This window comes from Rhagoletis zephyria, unplaced genomic scaffold (assembly GCF_001687245.7).
Source record: "Rhagoletis zephyria isolate East Lansing unplaced genomic scaffold, Rhagoletis_zephyria_1.1 Rzeph_scaffold_02773, whole genome shotgun sequence".
In the NCBI taxonomy this organism is placed as follows: Eukaryota; Metazoa; Arthropoda; class Insecta; order Diptera; family Tephritidae; genus Rhagoletis; species Rhagoletis zephyria.
In genome coordinates, this window is record NW_016159857.1 from 40878 (window position 1) to 60191 (window position 19314).

At 34.9% G+C, this 19314-nt stretch overlaps 2 protein-coding genes across 10 annotated transcripts; both read right to left on the minus strand.

Annotated features, from left to right (window-relative positions):
• Nucleotides 1-6407: 6407 nt before the first annotated feature.
• LOC108367686 (lysozyme-like) lies at nt 6408-12237 on the minus strand. 9 transcript variants are annotated; one of them, XR_001848280.1, is made up of 6 exons: nt 11061-11209; nt 7208-7365; nt 6990-7142; nt 6762-6910; nt 6624-6690; nt 6408-6592 (listed from the first exon to the last, which is right to left on the minus strand). XR_001848280.1 is itself a non-coding variant. In XM_017622365.1 (6 exons), exons 1-5 carry the CDS (start codon nt 11192-11194, stop codon nt 6685-6687), a joined length of 600 nt encoding a protein of 199 aa, XP_017477854.1. In that variant the 5' UTR covers nt 11195-11209; the 3' UTR covers nt 6408-6578; nt 6662-6684. The 9 variants fall into 9 exon arrangements, 7 of the variants coding, with proteins under 7 accessions (XP_017477854.1, XP_017477852.1, XP_017477853.1 ...); XM_017622365.1 differs by having other exon boundaries at nt 6408-6578; nt 6662-6690; XR_001848279.1 differs by having other exon boundaries at nt 6624-6910; nt 11061-11222.
• Nucleotides 12238-15041: 2804 nt separating this feature from the next.
• LOC108367687 (lysozyme c-1) lies at nt 15042-18702 on the minus strand. The gene is made up of 3 exons (XM_017622370.1): nt 18618-18702; nt 18466-18529; nt 15042-15802 (listed from the first exon to the last, which is right to left on the minus strand). The coding sequence occupies exons 1-3, from the start codon at nt 18657-18659 to the stop codon at nt 15669-15671; spliced, it is 240 nt and encodes a 79-aa protein (XP_017477859.1). The 5' UTR covers nt 18660-18702; the 3' UTR covers nt 15042-15668.
• Nucleotides 18703-19314: the final 612 nt, after the last annotated feature.

The following is a 19314-nucleotide window of genomic DNA, read 5'->3' on the forward strand; positions in this document are numbered from 1 at the left end:
AGAGGTAGGCTGGCGAAGAAATAGCGAAATAGAGCTGATGCTTTACAAACGATGCTTGCTTTTTAGTTGACGCGCCTTAAATTTAAGCGTTCAGAAGTTTGGAAGGTTTTTTTTTTAATTTTTTGTGCACAAAAATTTATTTTGCGTTCTGCTACCTTCAGCAAACTCTTGGTTGCTGTGCTGGTTTGATTTGCTCGCAATGGCGTTGTAACACCCACACACGTTCATCGAAAAACCAACTTGATCTGCTAGCTTGTTACCACCTACAGCAAAAACGTGCATATACATTAGACTGTGTCAAAGAAAACGACATATTTTTTTTCTTACGTTTTATATGAAAATTTCGTTATCGGTCACAAAAAAATTGTTTTGGCAAAATTTCAGCCCCAAACTTAATTTCTCAGTTATATAAATCATCTTCAAAAGTAATTTCGAACTAAAACCTTGTTGATACATATTTTAAATAACTGATAAATTAAGTTGAATTTGATTTTTTGGAAGATGTGGTAATCCTCTAAATATAGTTTAGGTATAAAGCCTTTTCAAACCCATTTCGATTGTTACCAATATTTTAATAATTCAGTCTTATTAAATAATTTAAATTTAATGTTTTAAACGGTTGAAAACTCTCATTAAACCACACAAAAATATTTTTAGTGTTCAAACTAAATATTTTCTAACACTATTTCGTTTGACGTAGTCAGGGTTCAGCATTTTTGCACTACCACTGAATTGCACTATCACTGTTTATTCAGTGATAGTTAAAATGCAGAATTCATTATCACTGAAAATTTAGTGATAGTGAAAAAAAATGTCACTATCACTGAAGGTTTAGTGATAGTGAAAAGCAAATTGCATTATCACTAAAACTTTACTGATAGTTAGAAAAAACTCACCATCACTAAACTTTTAGTGAAACTAGCCAAGCGAAGATAGCCAATTTACATATGCAAGTGGAAAACGCTAATCCAAAGTTACGTTATTTATACCTAACTTTAAAATAATAAAAACTCCAAAAAATCAAAAAAGTGTAACGCTGTTACTCTTAGGGCCTTTTTCTCAAGTAACCTGTCACTTTAAAGCATATATCTTGCATATATGGTCATATATAGGGTAGTTTAGTATAAACGAAAAAATAGCATCAAAAATGACCCTCTAAGGAAGTAAGGTTAAATCTATAACATGTACATATATTAACTTTTTACATTTTGCTAACTCAGGTGTACAAAATTATGGAATAAATGTAATAGGCCGAAATCTGGGGAAATAATAAAAACAGTTATATCTTCGAATCTGGTTACGCCTTGCGTTACAAGATGGAACTCATTGTACGATTCGGTTCAGAAGTTAATAGAAGTCAAAAACAGATTAGGTGAACTATGCTATAAGCTGGAAATTTCTACTTTCAATGAGGAAGAAATTGAGTATTTGGAAGAATATGCAAAAGTAATGCAACCTATCGCAGAAGCTATCGACTTCCTTCAAAGAGATCAAAATATGTTCTTTGGTTACTTTATTCCAACTTTACTGTCCATCAAAATAAAAACGCGACGTTTAGCTTCCGAAAACATGAAATATTTGACGGAAACTAATATTCAAATGCAATCAAAGCTAATGCAAAGGTTTGAAAAATATTTTAGTCTGCACTCTGACTCTTGGGATGCAGTTATTGCAGCAATTCTCATTCCCGATATCAAACTAAAATTTTACAAAACTTTGCTAGAAGTGCTGATATAAACTCTAGAAGATGTTCGGGATAAATTTAAAGAATATGCGATGGAGTTTAAAAGACAACCGGTAGGGGAAGATAATAATTTACAGCCTTCCATAAGTGCTAATACATCATTTCTCGAATTCGATGAGGAGTCTACAGGTATTTGATTAAAAGAAACCAACCTGCAAAAGTTTTGTAAATAATTTGCTTTTTTAGATGAAAATCGGTATACATGTTGCCATGGCGGAGCTATAGCAACTGAAGTGCTTTGTACCTGAATGACGAGGATAGGAGCATTGAAGCTTTGCATCGCTTTCCTACTATAAAAAAAATGTTTTTAAAATAGAATACACCTCTTCCTTCATCTGCGCCAGAGTTTTCCTTTGCTGGGATTGTCAATCGATCGACAAGGCAAAATCTTTCTGACCAAAACTTTGAAATGTTGGTACTAAAAAAGGCAAATAAAAAATTAATTATGTTTTTATATTTTTGAAGCGACGTACTATAATTAGAAGTCTCTTCTCAAGAATATTGTTTATTTTGAATATATTTTTTTCACTGCTTCAGCTAATATAGTCTTACTTTATTCTTCAAGAAGAACTATGTCATAACCATAAAGCTTGTTTACAGACAAAAGCAATGTCATTTTACTGAAAAATTTTAATTATCAATAAAGGTTTTCACTATCACTAAATATTAAGTGGTAGTGCAAATTGTTTTTCACTGTCACTAAGGGTTTAGTGATAGTGCAATTTGTTTTTAACTATCACTAAATGTTCAGTGATAGTGCATTTTTTTTACTATCACTAAAATTTTCAGTAATAATGGATTCTGCATTTTAACTATCACTGAATAGACAGTGGTAGTAAAAAGCGTATTGCATTCATTTTTTAGTGCATTGTGCCCAACCCTGGACGTAGTTTAATATTTCATTGTGTACTAGTTAGCTAAATTCGACTTTCCAAACAGATGGCAGCCCTCTGCAAAACATTTACAAACTACTACCTTCTTAAAATACTTTCGTATGATGCCCATATGGTGATACATACAATATATTTCTATTACCGAATTCTCTTAATTCATATTGAATAAATTTTTTTAAATAGGTGTCAACCCTCCTACAATTAAGTTAAAAAGCAGAGCATTTTTAAAAAATTTCGATTGACTGGTACTCATTTGGTAATCAGTTGGTTTAACATTTTAAATTATTTGAACCTAACTTTTTAAAAGGTGGCAACACCTTTCGAAAAAATAAAACCAGCCACTTTTGAAAATCGAACGAACGGTGTGGATCTGACGACATTGATCATTAATGAATTTTAGTCTAATTGCTTAACAGTTGGCAAATCATTTAAAAAAAATAACTCGTTTGCATTTCAACAGCCAAAGCACTTTATTTTGTAACCTCATCTGATTACTTGGACCAAAAATCGGCACCCGTATTTTTTATATAGATTGTATTTTGCCGCTTATACATTTGGGCGTACTTAACCGAGCTTCCGCTCCCATTTGTGGTGTGAACCTACGGAGTATTAGTGCGCACCTCTAACTACTCCACTACGGCGGCTATTGATCCCCTTGTATTTAATTTATATATGTATGTGTTATTCCTTTTGTCAAACTTTTCCATTCGTGCCCACACAATGCGCCCGAGCAATCGCTAAAAACAACAATAAATATAATGGTTGCAATTGCTACATAAAACGCCTGCGTGTAAAAGTACCAACGACAATTTAGCAATAAAAATTTGCATTTACTACAGATGATTCACCAAAACCACAAAGTTAACGAAGCTACAAAAGGCTCGATGTGCCTTTACACCCAACTGGGCCAAGCCGAAACTTAAACGCGTAGTTGGACCCTTCGCTGATTGCGAACAGGAAATATCTTTATACGTACGTACATACATTATACATATGCAATGGAAGTTTAACGGAGCATATACGTACATGTAAACACGTATGTATGTATGCATGTATATGGTGCAGCTCTCTTACCGATTGTAGTAAGCCAACTGCGCGTATCCAAAGTACGAGATATAAAACCTACATACCTCCTTATGCAAACCCTGCGAAAAATGCGACTAATGCGGGATGACTCTAGGATCAATTGCAAAGGAACATGCAACTAATACTACTTTTGATCTCTTTATATGGAATGAACTGTTCGTTTTTGTTCGGGCATGTCCTACAAAGAGACCCTTTATATCCGAACGGGTATAAAAAACGGCTAATCACTTTTAAAAAATAAAAATAAAAATTTGCGCAGGCCAGGATTCGAACCAGGGTTCTCTGGTTTGTTAAGCGAATACTCCCTCTATCTGCTAACTCTGCACATAAAATTTCATTGTCTAAGTTCAATATCATTAAATCGTTAATTGTAAACGTTGGAGGAGTCGGTGATTAATTTATCTCCAACAATACCCCCGTATGAGACTAGTTGCGACTAATTAATGCCCAATTGTACCCGATTGAGACTAATCTCGGAATACTCCCTTTAGAGTTTAGTCGCACAATTTCTTGCAGAGTATGTACATATGTATGTTTATGCATTTGTACGAGTGAATGCAGCAGAATGAACTTTTTCGATCCCTGAAGCTTAACTTTCCTGCCCAATTGAAGATTCGAATGCTGATGTGTTGTTGTTTTTTTTGTTTGCCGCCTGCGAGGACGTTTGACGGCCGTTTCTTTTTTCGTTGATTCGGCGCGCGTTGCTACGACGCCCATGCATGTCAACCAAGTCACAGAATTAAATGCAAAAGTATTTATTTATTTTTTTTTTTTCTTACTTTACTCTGCAACTTTGCGGCTTTATTTCGATTTGAATTGTGAAAATGAAAATTGGCTGCAGACAGCAAACAAAGACCGTAGGCTGTCAGCTGGACGAGTAGTCAGCAACATGCCAATGTCGACAGGAAGGTAGGCAGACAGTCAACCTGCGCGCATGCGCAGATAAAAAACACTAGGGGTATTCACCATCCGGTGCATACGTTGTTTGAACACATGAAACAACAACAAAATTATCCAATCATGCTATTTATGCTATATATATCTATGCACTGTATGCGCAAGATCGCGAATACCCCTACTGTAGAGATATTCGTACATTGGCTATTCCATTCAACTGTGCATATAAGTATGTTCATATTAATAAAAGAATATATCCATGTCCACGTACCTATGTATGCATATGAAAATAAAAATATCTAAGTGTGTATATTCTGCATTGTTCTGCAGTTCGCTTGCATTTAAAATGCGATTGTTTTTCTTGCAATGGTTTGTAGTTCTTCAGGCTGTGCTGATAACGCCCACAGTTGACATTTATGGTTACGTGTTGTTTATTGTGTGTTTACTTGGTTTATTTAGTGCAACGCGCCACGTAAAGCTGTAGGAGGCTGTTAGCCGTAAAATGTGTCCGAACCTGTGAGAAAAGTAGGAAACGAATCTTTGTCTGGAACACTTAAAAACTAAATTTTTATTGTGATTTAAGTAGATCAACGAGAAGATTATGTGCACTTTAAAGTAATTGGATTTGGGTAGGGTGGTCCATTGGGCCTCACTAATACCAATTAAGGCAAGTGAGTTCCACTAGCCTAGGGCTCGATAAAACATAATAGACTTGACTACGGTTTCGTGGAGCTAATAAATTGCTTTGGGCGAGACACCCCTTCTTTTTCAATAACTTCCCTACAGCAGTATAAGCAGACTTATGGCTTCCTTGGCCTTTCCTCGATGTTATGCCTCCACGACTGCTTCTTATCAAGGATTAAGCCCAAGCATCAGTGTTTTTGCACTTTCTAGTGAATAAGAGCTTTTCGGTACCTAGTAGGTACGGTCATATGCCGTTATAAGAACTTGAATGAACACGATCACAATATACGAATTGTGTTGTTGTTTTACGTGGAAATAGACATTCAATATTTAAAATTTATTTCAATAAGTACAAATATAGGAGCCCATTTCGTATAGATAGGTGCCCGGAAACTCCAAGCTCGCAAAATCTTTACGAAATCTTTAAGAATATCGGAAATCGAATTTTCAAAGAAAATCGTATGAAGGGGTTGGCATGAACTCGTAAAAAAACCTTCTCTGCACACTTCCGTAAAACAAATTCTGAAAGATTTCTTCACACGGCAGCATTATTGTATTACTTTACCGATTTTCTTTCGAAATTTCATAAAAGATTCGAAGTAAAAAGCACATAATTACTTATTTAAAAAGTGGAATGCTTATAGGCATTAAGACAAACCCCCTCCCAGCCATTAATTCACTTTTAAGTTTTGCCATGGGTTAAAACGAAAATAGTCTTTCATGTTCATATTCCATTCCGACTGCCAGAGTTGAGACTAAAAAAAAAAACAACTACTCCATTAACACTTTCAATTTTCGCTTAGCCACCTTTGTGAATTTGCTGTCGGCTGCTTTGGCTTCATTATAGCCAATTATCACAATCGCTTACTGAGCTAACAACAGCAACAACATCAATTGCTGCTTCGATCGGCAAACTGTGATTTTGAATGATAACTTCAGTGAACACTAAGAAATCATTGAAGCATTCATTTCTTACCCTACTCTTCCTTTTTTTAACTTAGCTAGTTACCCCTGATCTTACTTCTCACCTCTCGCCAATTATGTTGTAAATGCTTTGATAAAATACATACTCATAGTCGGAGAGTACAAAGAGTAAAAAAACATTTAATGTTTCCGATTTGTTTTGAGGGGCTTTCGTGCGGCAAAAAATCAAACGCAAACGAAAAAAGTTTGCCGCGATGCTCTCTGCCTCTGGAAAAGTACCTGGTTTTTTGTTTTTATTGTTTAAGTATTCGTTTGTTCAATCAGTAAGTAGCATTGCCAATAGGTCATAACTGTTAGGAAAATACATATGTATGTATGTAGGTTTGCTCGAGCACTTTGTTGTAATATAAAATACAACAAAAATAACTATTACCCTGCGCTCTGCTCCGCTACCGACTATACCTATTTGATATTTGAAATATATTATAATAATTAGACTTGTGTTCAAATCTCAATGTACGACTCGGTCTCACTGTCTGTATATTGCACGCCACGCCGAGATTTGGTAAATTTTGCGTATTCCGACAGGACGTTTGCCAACCGGGCCAGTTCTTGAAGCCCACACGTTCAAAGATCGTTTTTGCACAAGCCACATCGTCGGCAATATTGTCATCAATAAAGTCTGTAGATTGAACAAAAGTGAATTGTAATTTGCATAAAGATTTAAAAGCTTAAATTATTTTCAAAGTACTGTATCCAACCTTCACACTTCATATCACATATGCCACCTTTGCGACTAACGCGACACCAATCCTTGCTGCTGATTTGGAAGAGTCCATAACTTGCGCTGCCATTGGGATTTCGCTTCACAACTTTGGTATTCCTATTGCTTTCGTGCTCGATCAAACATATCCCTGTGGGTTAGAACACAAAAAAAAATATTGCATTATTTCACTACTTGTTATTGCAAGGTACTTACAGTTTGAAAGAAATGTTTTGTTGATTCCATATTTTTCCAAAAGCTCTCTCGCCAGTTGGCAGCGCATATATTCTTTACCACCGACTTGCGCATTAAGCAAGAGACAGCTCAGTAGTAACGTGAACAGCAGCGCCTTAGAGCAGGACATTTTTGAACATCTGCAAAAGAAAGAGTAAATTAAGAGTAAAAATAAGGATTTTCCAGATCTGGTTGAAAAGTCGACATATTTTGGAGTAAAATAAGTCGACTAATTTGCTGAAAATACTGCAGGTGTTCATTAAATGATATTCCCAAATAAGTAAATATGTCTGTATTAGGGATGCCAATCTCGGGATCCCGGGATACCGGTGATTTTGACGTCCCGAAAATTTTTAAATATCGAATTGATAGTAAGAATCTGTTTATGAATTTTGAAGTATGATTTTTGTAAAATGCCGTTTTGACTGCAATTAACAAAAAGCTTGAAACTGTACTTTTAAATTGCAGTCTGAGCCTTTTTTTGAAGAAGATTTCAATGAATTTACTCATAGCGTCGCTAATGTAAACGAATCAGAGAGTTTTAAGGAAAAGTTAGATAATTTTTTAGATCAATCTACTCAAAACTTCCTCAAATCGAAAAAATTATAATTTGACCGACGTGCTGGTAAAAGAAGTTCAAATATTTTGTAATGGAGGAGATAGGGGTCATTATCTTCAAATGGATTATGTCTACCTTTTGACAGTTCAGCCTAAAAGTGTTGATGCCGAAATATGTTTTTCATCAGTAGGTTTTGTATGTAAAAACTGCAGGTCAAGCTTAGAAGACTCCGCTTTGAATGCTTTGCTGCTCTTACGAAAACATTTTAAGTGCAATAATAACTACACCGGCAAAAAAGGGGGTGTGTTTTTAACCAGACCCAACTACCAACATGTATTTCGACCCGCTGAATCCGATTCTGAGATCCGTTTGACTCGTACACCCTCAAAATTTCTAGTAAATTGCGAAAAAAAAGGCGAAAAATTCTCCATTCGCGCATTTCTTTATAGAGTAGAATAAACATGTTTAGAGAAATTGTTTTTGTATATTTTTGTTTTATGTTTTTTTTTTATTAATCGTCACTTTAAAAAGTACCTGGTATTTACATTATTAATTGTGATGCATACGTTCCTCAATCACATGGTTTTTTAAATACAATTAAAAAAATGTTTTACTTTAAAATTTGTCTGATTTAATAAATATCGCTAGCGTAGAGAGGATATATCCCGGGATCCCCGGATTACCTAAAAAATATCCCGAAATCCCGGGATCCCAATTTTTCTGATATTTTGGCATCCCTAGTATGTATGTACATATGTATTTTTGTTTGAGAAAAACAGCAGCTAAGGCTGGGAATTAAATTATTTCTCCTATTTCCAACGTTGTTTATCAACATAGCGTCCACTTGAAAAACAAACGATCGCATATTACATATAAGGTACTAATTTTAAAATATGAGTGGCTAAACAGATCTGCAGCTAGATTCCTTATCGATGCATCACTTGCTTCATCATGCTTCAACGATGGCGAATACCAATAATTTCTCGCTACAGACCACTGTCTATATCGATGTCCAGGTCTACAGTCGAAGCTCATCACGCTTCTTCAACAGTCTGGGCGAGATAGCGGAGTGGGAACTGTTGGATCTCCTCGGCTTCATTAGGGATAGTAAGTGGGTCAGTAGAATAATTACTTGAAATTACTTAGCTACTCTCTCGGTTATGGGGCGCTCGCTTAAATAGAACACTCACAATGGGCAATTCTGTTTCCGGAATGAAAGTATGGAATATTCCACACAAGCCCTCCTAACCTAACCTATGTATGTAAGTAAATTAGTGAGATACAATAAACCGCTAGATAATTTGTAAGCTCATTAGTCACTGTTCTCATTTATATGCCATAATATAAACTAAGACACTTACTTATAACCACAAGTCATCGTTCGCTTTGTATAAAACCAATTGAGTTCATAAATTCAAACAAAAAATAAAATTAGTACATTACACTCAAACCGCACGCATTATGACTAATTTGTAGTTGGACGTGACTTATTGGATTGTTATCGAGTTACATACTTAAGTATGTAAATTTGTAATATGTGCCATCGCGCACTTAAACCCCCTCAATGCTAGAATCCACATCGTGTTTACTGCAACATAAAATAAAATTAGGAAATTTGTAGGCGGCGAACGGATGTTTTGGGTTTCCTAAAGTGAACTAATAGACAAGCAAATTAATTATGTGGGCAAAAACGTAAATACATAATAATATGCAAGAAAATCAACAAAATGAAATAATCAAGGTTAGGCAAAAACATTTACAATTAAAACAACAAAAATAAAACAAAAGACTCGTCGCGACGCAGCGATAATAAATCAAAAGAATTCGCAAATCACTTAAACAAGCGAAACTTAAAAACTTCTCTGCTCATGATGCTAATCTCTAATTTCTTCTAACCGGATTGTTTTGTGTATAAATTAATGTATATTAGTATTCGAGTATATATACATCTATACATACATATTTATGCATATGTGCGCAGTAGCGTAGCCAGGATTTCGGAAAGGGGGATGAAACTGAATGTCTAGAGGCTTCGTCTATGTGTATTTTTTCAAACATATGTATGTTTATGGGCCACTCTTACAGTTGTATATTTTATTTCCACTCGCTTATTCCGTACTGAAAATTAGCAATTAAAATTTTACAGCTTTTATCAGCTGATGCTGGGTAGATTTTAATTTTTGCGAATACCGGATGTACAGGGTGTCCTGATAAGGATTCTCTAAAGGTTCATTCTGAGCAATTAACCTTTTTTTTTGTTGAGCAATTAGTCAGCAACAAGAAAAATTATATACGTACTTTTTGTAAAAAATGCGCCTTCCCTTTACGAAGTGGGGTTTCTCTTCATAAAGATCATGAACACGCTCTTCGGTCATACCATTTCAGATTTCACTACATAATAAAATGACTTCCTCCTCATTTCAAAGTGGGACTCCTCTTCTAAAGGATCGTGAATGCTCTACATCCATACTATTTCAGATTTCAATAGATAAACTATTTTATAGAGCAAAACTGCAGAGTATATATTATTAAATTTTGCCCAATAAACCTTTATAAAACTTTTGGTGTCATCCGGGACAACACACTAGTATTTTCAAACCATCCTGATTCTTTTTTTTTATGGCCGGGAAATGTAAGGAAGTAGAATTTTACCTCCGAAATTTCAGACGGAGAAAATTGCGATATTACTTCGGTCGGCATTTTGTCCAGGGTACAAAGGGCTGCAACCATGTTAATCACGGGTGCCCTACCTTCTACTCTCAGTAAGGCTCTGAAGACTATATTAAATATTCTTCCTACCGGCCTTTACGGTAGCTATCAAGCCAGCTTCAATCTTACCAGACTGAATGCAGCTCAAAAGCTCTGAGTACCATTCCGTCATAAGATGGATTGCATCTTTTTTTTATAGCCGAATCCCAGACAGAAGCGACTGGCTTAACTACTTAGACTTATATCCAGGCTTTACCGCTATTTTTAAGAACGGGTCAAAGCTTGACAATAAAATTGGAAGCGGAATTTACTCTAAAGTCCTTTCGCTCAAACTACGCAGGCGGCTCCCTGACAACCGTAGTGTTTTTCTGGCGAAATTAACAGCTATAAGGGAGGCCTCCCAATGGCTTAATAGCGGTGTAATATTTCTACAATCCGTCAATATTTATTCTGACAGCCAAGCAGCGAATAAATCTCTACGGTACAGTAACACCTCCTCAAAAGTTACTGCCCAATGCAGAAGTATATTAAACGAGCACAGATATGAGTGAGATTTATCGTGAATACCTTCTCAATGTGATGATAATAGCCCCGAAATTCCGGTTGGCAGTGAGAGGTGGACCTTGGTAGGATACGAAGCTTACCGAAACCTCTGCCGTTCTCGTAAATCTCGCTTGTTTTACTCGTCTTGCCGTGCACATCTAGCTTGTCTTTCTCGCCTTGCTCGTTTCGTTAGCTTTGCTCATCTAGCTCACGAATACTCTGCGGGGACTCAGACCTCGAAAGCCGAAGACTTCTGCCAGTTGAGCTTCCATTCGACTCAAGGACTGACAGCCTTTGACGGATTGTCAAGCCCGTAATTCCGATGGCACACAGGAAAAAGACATATTTCTTGAATTTTTGGAAGTTATGGGTATAAAGACTGTCGGGAAGAGTTTTCCCGTGCTGCCAGCAAATTTTTTAAATACCTTCCTGATACCGCCCAGCCCGGCGGTTATTACTTCTAGAACCAATGTGTATATCGCTGAAAAGCCTACTCCATTTTTGCACATTGCACACGGTCTAAAAGGGTATTACCAAAATGGGGGTCTATGCCCCCAATCGCTCTCCATCCCCTTGGCTACGCGACTGTTAGAGTGTAGATACGTTTGCGTTTATTTTAAGTATGCGTGCTTATCACAGATGGAATATTCTTTTATTATCAATTTCGTAAACGCGAAGGTGCTTACTTGGTAATATTGACTCTCGTTAATCTCACGTGCAAACATATGAACAAATTCTTGAGCTTGAACAGCTTTGCAAATTTATATTTACGTAGTAAACAATATGCATAGGGGAAAACACTAAATACGAAAAATCCCAGTATCTATTTTGCAATCAAACGCATGGCAAAATAAACATACACATGTAGGTACATAATTGAAAGCAATATATTAAAAATTAAATTTACTTTTACTTATTTGCATATATAAAACTTGTGCACTTTGTAATTATATGAATTTTATTTCTAATTGTTACTTTGGATTTGGCAATTTTATTTAGTTTGTTTATTTTTTATTGTTATTTACATTGCTTGTGTGCACTTTTAATTAGTTTTGCTTTGTGAGCGCGCGTCACACAATGCCAACAAAAAAAAAAATAGTGACTTATAGAAAGCAACAAGCGATCCGTTCGAGCGGCTGGCAGAAACGATGCGCGCTTAATGATCACAGAGCGGTAACTAAAGCGTGAATGGAACATGTTTTGGGCTTTTGTTTTTGTTGTTTTCTTCACACTGAATGCTGGTCTGTTTACGATTTGAGCGACAAGTGGCGCAAGGTGTACAAATGTGGGTTTGTGTGTGTGTGTGTATGGATGTTTATTAATTCCTGCCGGCATTGGACGCAGGCTAAGTACACTACATACCCTCCAGTACTGCTGGAGTCAATCGCTACTTTTGAACCGCTACTGCACCGACTCCTAGGTAAGTAGCTACTCTATTAACCCGTGGTAGTGCACATGGTAGTGCAGAGTCGAACCAGTCGTAAACAGAATAGCGAAAAACTACGACAGAGGGCGCCCATAAATCACGCAAGTGACTACTTTAGTAACTCCCAGTAGTGCAGAGAGAGCCGATGTTGACTACCGCCTAGGGCATTGCCTTGTAAAAGTAATCGATGAAATACACTGCAAGTAGTCGGTCGGTAATTGACGGAGTTTACCAGGTAGCTGCCGATTCATCAGTCCTGTAGTCGCTCGCCCGTACTGCGGGTAGTTGTTTCTGGTACGCGGTTGGTGTGCTTTTGGTTCAGTGTATTGGTTGTTTTGGTTCAGTGTATGTATTGGCGTATTTGGAATCTATATATATAAAATTAAGTGGCAAAACTTCCTGTTCGTACATTTAAGGCGCAGCGAAGCACGCCGGGTAATTGCTAGTAAATTATAAAATTGTAAGAGATAACATCAAATGCCAGCTGATAGTGTTTTTACTTAGGAGGCTATTATACGATGCCTTTCATTAAAATGCATATTCATTAAAAAATTTTAACACACAAAACATTTTTTTATGTAAAAACTAAAAATATTATGGTGAGAAAATAAACGTTTTCTTGCCAAAAGTCAGTGACTTCTCAAACAGGTCTCTCTGCAAAACCTTTTCTAACAGCAATAACCCCACGGCAAGCAAAGCCTGAACCTAGGTGGAATTTGTTTGTCCGAGATGCATACATATAAGTTTATATGTGTACCATTTGTGTACACAGTTTTCTCTTTTGGGATTTCCTAGGTTTCCCTTGTTAGGTTTTTTCACTCGTGGTAAATTGGTATTGATTTTTAGGAATGGAAACACAGACTTACAGGCTTGTACATAAGTATATCCGTGAATCAATAATAATAAAACTACGCCAACCTAAAAAAAAATAAAAATATTAAAAAAATGTTTTCGTTTAAAAACTAAGTGCAACGCTATTATGAATTACAAAGCAGTAGGTTTGTTCGTCGAGCAAAAAATTTGTACGAATTTGTACGAATTATCATGATTTTTGCCCAAATCGCGCTCGTGCAGACTCAACACTCAAAAATTGCGGGAGCAAAGTGACAGTTCTCTTGGAGAGAAGTTGCAAATTCTCTGATATTTTGAGTGTTGGATAATTCTTGCTGAATTTTCGACGAACAAACCTATTGTAACGACAGAAAGGCGTCCAAAGGCAAATTTTTTTTCGTTTGAGTTCTTCTCGAAACGACTTTTCAAATTTTTTACAAGATTTACTGGCTTTTTTACCACAAGTCCTTTGTATAATTGCTTATAGCTCTACGTAGGGACTAAAAATATTCATGAAAATTCATGTCGTTATCTTCGAAGTATTACTACAGCCACTACCTTGTTAAATGGGAAGAAAAATTTTTTGTAATTTTCAGATGGTGCCCTATTTAGAAATCGTGTACACCATTTTGAAAAGGGGGGGATAAGTGATGACTAAAATCTCCATCATTTTATACTTTTCTAATATTTTTTTTGGGGTTATTCTTAAATATGTACTTTATGTAAGTGAAATAAATGAATTTTTATAAGTTCCATATATGAGCCGTTCATTTTGAAAGTGGTATAAGTCACTTCGAACCTCATGTGTTCAGATGACTGATTACTTGTCACCACAAGTGCATCTGCAAATCGATCTATTCCATCTATCGATGAGAGAAATTTTACTTTTTGAAAGTTTTACAGGTTTTATCGAGAAAAGTTGAGAAACGAAACTAGTAATTGGGCATTCAAGCACAAGAGCTGTGAAGTGACTTATGCTACTTTCAAAATAAACGACTCATATGCGTTAGAAAAAATTCATTTTATTAACCAGTTAGAAGAGAAAATTAGTCAAAAACTTAGCGCCAAAATTTAAAATTTTTTTTATGAATGCTAGGTGTAGGGTATTATAATAAAATATAGCTATGTAGTGAATTGCATGATACGAGTTATTAGCATATTACGAGTAAGTCTCTTAGACTTGTGGCTAAGCTTTTATGAATTTTATATTCCAAAACGCGCTCTCTCTCTTGACTAGCAAAACGTTGTGTATGAACTGAATCCGAGTGTAGGTGACAGCTGTTTAAGATTCAAAAACAAATATCTGATAAAAATTGTGTCTTTAAAACAAAACAAAAGTCGACTCGTGAAGCAACTAAAATTAATACCGGTACATTAAATACATGTGTACTATATATGTATGGACTTACACAAGTGCGTATGGCAGCATTTACCTATTCATGGGCCCAAATAAAGTTAAGGCTTAAGCCGATCGAAGAACATCTGAAGCACAAAATTGTTTTAAGGGATTTACAGATTTACATATGTATGTACATGTTAAATAAAGTATGTAAGTATAGTTGATAAAAAACGCAACTTTTACATTGCTCTTTATCTTTTCACCTTTTGCCGTTGCGCTTATCAACATACATAAGTGATAAGAAAATGCGACTCTAGCAAAATTAACCAGGAACGGAAATTATCAATCGACGAGGCCCATAGCAGCATACAAACGAGCTACGAGCAAAAGTTTACATTAATTTAATTTTTTATTAAATTTCGTATTTTACTTTATTTTATTTGCATTAATCCTAAATTATGTCCTACTTATTTACATAGTAACTATGTATAACATATATGTATGAATAGAAATTTAGTTTACTTATGCCAATTGATGCTACTTAACATCGAATTTATAAAATTTAAAAGCTAGTTTTATTTAATTTTTAGTAATGGTAATGTATGTTTGTATGTATGTGTAAATTTGTAAGCGCACTACTACTTCACATATTCGAAATTAATTAATCTATGTATGTATGTATGTACTTGATTTGTATGCGATGCGATACTTAAGGGTAAATCGTTCATTTGTATAAAAAGTCAATATTTCTCATTATTATGTATTTATGTATGTATGTGTGTATGTATGAGTGTGTTTATCTTGACTGTCGCATTAGTAATTCCACTGGAACCTTAGCCCTCAGTCAATACTCTTTTATACATACATACTTAAGCCTATCGGTCACGCCGGCATACACTTGCATGTATATATGTACATACATAGTATATGTATGTATGCATGTTGGCCACCTGCAAAGCTAAGAGTATTAACCACCCATGTGGTATTCCAACTGTTCATCACCTACAGACATAGATTCCGCTGCACTGATTTGTGTTCAGCATCTGGATACATCGGGCAAGGTATGCCCACGACATTTTTTCACCCAACCAGGCCAGGCCTGAAAGCCGTGTCGATTGAAAATCTGCATGGCACAGCGAGAGTCATCCGAAATTTCGTCATTTAAGAAATCTACAAAAAAATAAAAATAAAAATAGAAATAAAAATAAACATACCATTAAACACATACAAAAGTTGCTATTGTATGTAGTTTATTATTGTAAATGTATATGTATAAAAAAAGTACTGAAGGGAAAAGTGAGTTGATACATAAAATGCATAACGATGATATGAAATCATGTAAGCAATTATTTATTACTTTTACGATTCCTACAGGATCAAGTCAAGCTATAGATGTTCGAGAATAATTTTAAAACTTCTAGCCCTAACCGCCAAAAAGATATAAACGACACTTTTTTATTTTATTTTTGATGCAGAAATGTTCCTAGATGCACTTTGCATCAAAAATAAAATTTTTAAAGAAATGTCGCTTACATCTGTTTGGACGTTAGGAATCGACTTTTTTTATAAATTAAAGATTGCATTTCAGTTTGTTACATTTGCACTGAACCTTTATATACATATATACATATACAATACAATTAATTAATAAATTTTTTTAATAAAATTGCAAATATTTTCGAAAGTATTAGGCATACATAATTTGGTATATGGGCCTTTTTTTGTAGAGAATCGAAATAAGCTTAAAAAAAATGTTGTTTGGCACTTGAACTTTAATGGACTTGGGCGAGCCTAAGATATTGACCAAAAATTGTCATCTTTCCCACAGATTGGTTTTAGAGCGTAATGAACCATATTTTTGCTATTACCAATCGAAATTCTAAAATGCGGATTTTCGGCCCACGCTAATGTACATATGTATTTAACTGTCTTGTTTTTTTTATAATGACGAAAGAGTCGCATTTGTATATACCGAATTGACTTCACTAACAAAGTAGGCTTGACGTCAAATAAAAATATTCTTTGCATTCGCAAGCCTATGTTAAACAAGTTAGTTGATATCTAATTGAAATTAGCAGCTTTCATGTAAGAAACTTTTCTTATGGCGCATGGCATGTTGGAAATTAACGCCAACGTAAGCACACATAAAGTATGCTGTACATATAGACATGTATGTACATAAGTGAATTTGATCATCATCTGCATGCACTTATACACATTACATATTTAATCCACTTAGGGAATAGCACCTAAAGTTGCCCGCTCAGTACTGACTTTTTATCTAGTCTACGCATATGTAGTAATTTGACTCAAAACACCACTGCACGATACAATAGGCGTATTCTCGATCCGTTGCATAAATAACATGATTGGATAATTTTGTTGTTGTTTCATATGTTCAATCATGCTATTTATGGATCGAGAATACCCCTAATAATTTTTAGAAGGCAGTTTCACTTCTTCTTCTTATACGTCATGTTAGCTGTCTAACATAAATCGTGTTTCGTATTGTTTGTGGTACCAACTTCTTCAAAAACTAAAATCCAGCTTTTGACGTTGGAAAAATAAAACAGCGCAAAGCTAAACATATCAGTAGGTGAAAATTTCAAAAATTATTGAATAATTTTCTTCATAGAAAATGTTGAAAAAAAAACTGCTGCTTCCGTGGATGTTGCAACATGCGGAGGCCAACTAAAGGACCAAATTAGAGGTGCCATAACCATAACGCCTTAGCCATAACATAGCAAACTTACTTCAGAGCTGCTTATGGTTATGGCGAAAACCCAAAATTAAATAGATACCTACGGTTATGGCTCTGGTGTTATAGTATGGCATCAATAATCGTATACAGAGTTGCGAATATGTTTTATAGGAACATTTAATTGCTACGGTTATGGTTATGGCTAATGGTATGGCACCACAAATTCAGCCTTAAATCGCCGCCTCATGCAGTCTGTGGTGTGCGGTGGGTCTATTTTAAACAACGAGAATCGATATCAGGCTAATATTTTGTTCATTAAAGGTTCATCATTATTTTTTGAAATTATAGTTCATTATCTAACGAAAACTATGCATGCATTTTATGAAAATTCGAAGTTTTCAAGTCATCAAAATTTTGAGTTTTTTAATTAGAATTCTTAGAAAACTTTTGAGTATGCATTTTTGTAGTTCATTGAATTTTGGTAAAAATGAAGTGGTTGCTCATTCTCGACATGTAAAAAAAAATTATGGAACATATTTACTTTGTATATGTTTACACGATCGCACAAATAATTATGAATTCTTGAAGTAGGAATTATAACTGACATTAAATAACGGAATAAAAACGCGATGAAAAAAATGTCCGATAGTATCGCGATAGTGACCACCATTCATCGATAGTGACGTTCCAGGAAAATCGCCGTAAGACTAGAGAACACAATTTTAACGAGTTACTTCAAGAGAAAATTGATTCAAAGACTGAGGCTCACTTCAAGCAAAAAGGTCTTCCACGATCAGTTGGACTGCCTTATTAGAAACATGAAATATCTTGATTTAAACGAAGATGCTCTGCAAGAACAAGCAGCGCCCCTTTGTGAGGTTATAGATTTCATCCAATTGATAGAAATAATTATACATTTAAAGAATTTTCACGAGGCAAATCTAGGATATTATTTTGTTTGGATAGCTTTCGGTTCTGCATTTATATTCTTTTTGCCTAAAATAAATCTCCCCCATCCCTATCAAGAATTTTTTATAAGATTAAAAGATATTCTTGTGTAGAAGCGCAAGGCTCTAAGACTTTAAGGTTTTTTGAACTTTATGTATTTTTTTCTAATACAAACCATACTTACCTTCACATTTAATATTACAAATTCCACCCTTTCGACCTTTTCGACACCAGGTTTTACTATTTATCTGAAAATGAAGTAAGTGCAAATTCTATTATTATTTTTTGTCGAAACTTTTAAAAGTATAAGGCTATTTGTTATTTATAAGTACTAACCTGAAAAAGTCCATAGCTCACGCTGTGATTCGCTAATTGCATAACTTTTGAAGTACTTCGGCCGCTTTCATTTTCCACAAGACACACCCCTAATAAAAAAATTACAAAAGGATAAAAGCTAATTAGCAATCACACCAGTAATTTAACAAAAATAAAACAAAATACTTTATAGTTCTAAACTTGTTGAAAAACTTGCGTGTATACAAAATAGATTCCCGTTCAACTAACTCTGCTTGCTTTTGTCATATTAAATTGTTTATTAAACCCAAAAAGATAATTTTGTAGATAATTTTATGATATAATCTTAAGGGTTTAAAATAAATCCCTTCATTATTAAATAATTTTTCAAAACCATTCTGATGAAATATCTTGCATGCTGGTAAAACCGTGCAGAGTATCCATTTTATGGCATTTAGGAAAAGCAATTCTCCCCAAAAATTCCGGTAAGTTCAACACAAAAAAAAATAAAAAATCCTGCAAGGTCCTGAATAAATCCGGCAAGATCGAAAAAAACCTTTCGAAAATTGCGGAAAATATCAAGAAATCCCGAGAAAATCTCGCAAGTTCCTTAAAAATCCCGAAAAATCAATAGACATTTTATTTTCAGACAATGCCTTAAGTCAATTTATATATGTTTTTTTTTTATAAAAAAAAAAATTAAAGTGCAGAGCTTTCTTGATGAAAATACTAACATCCA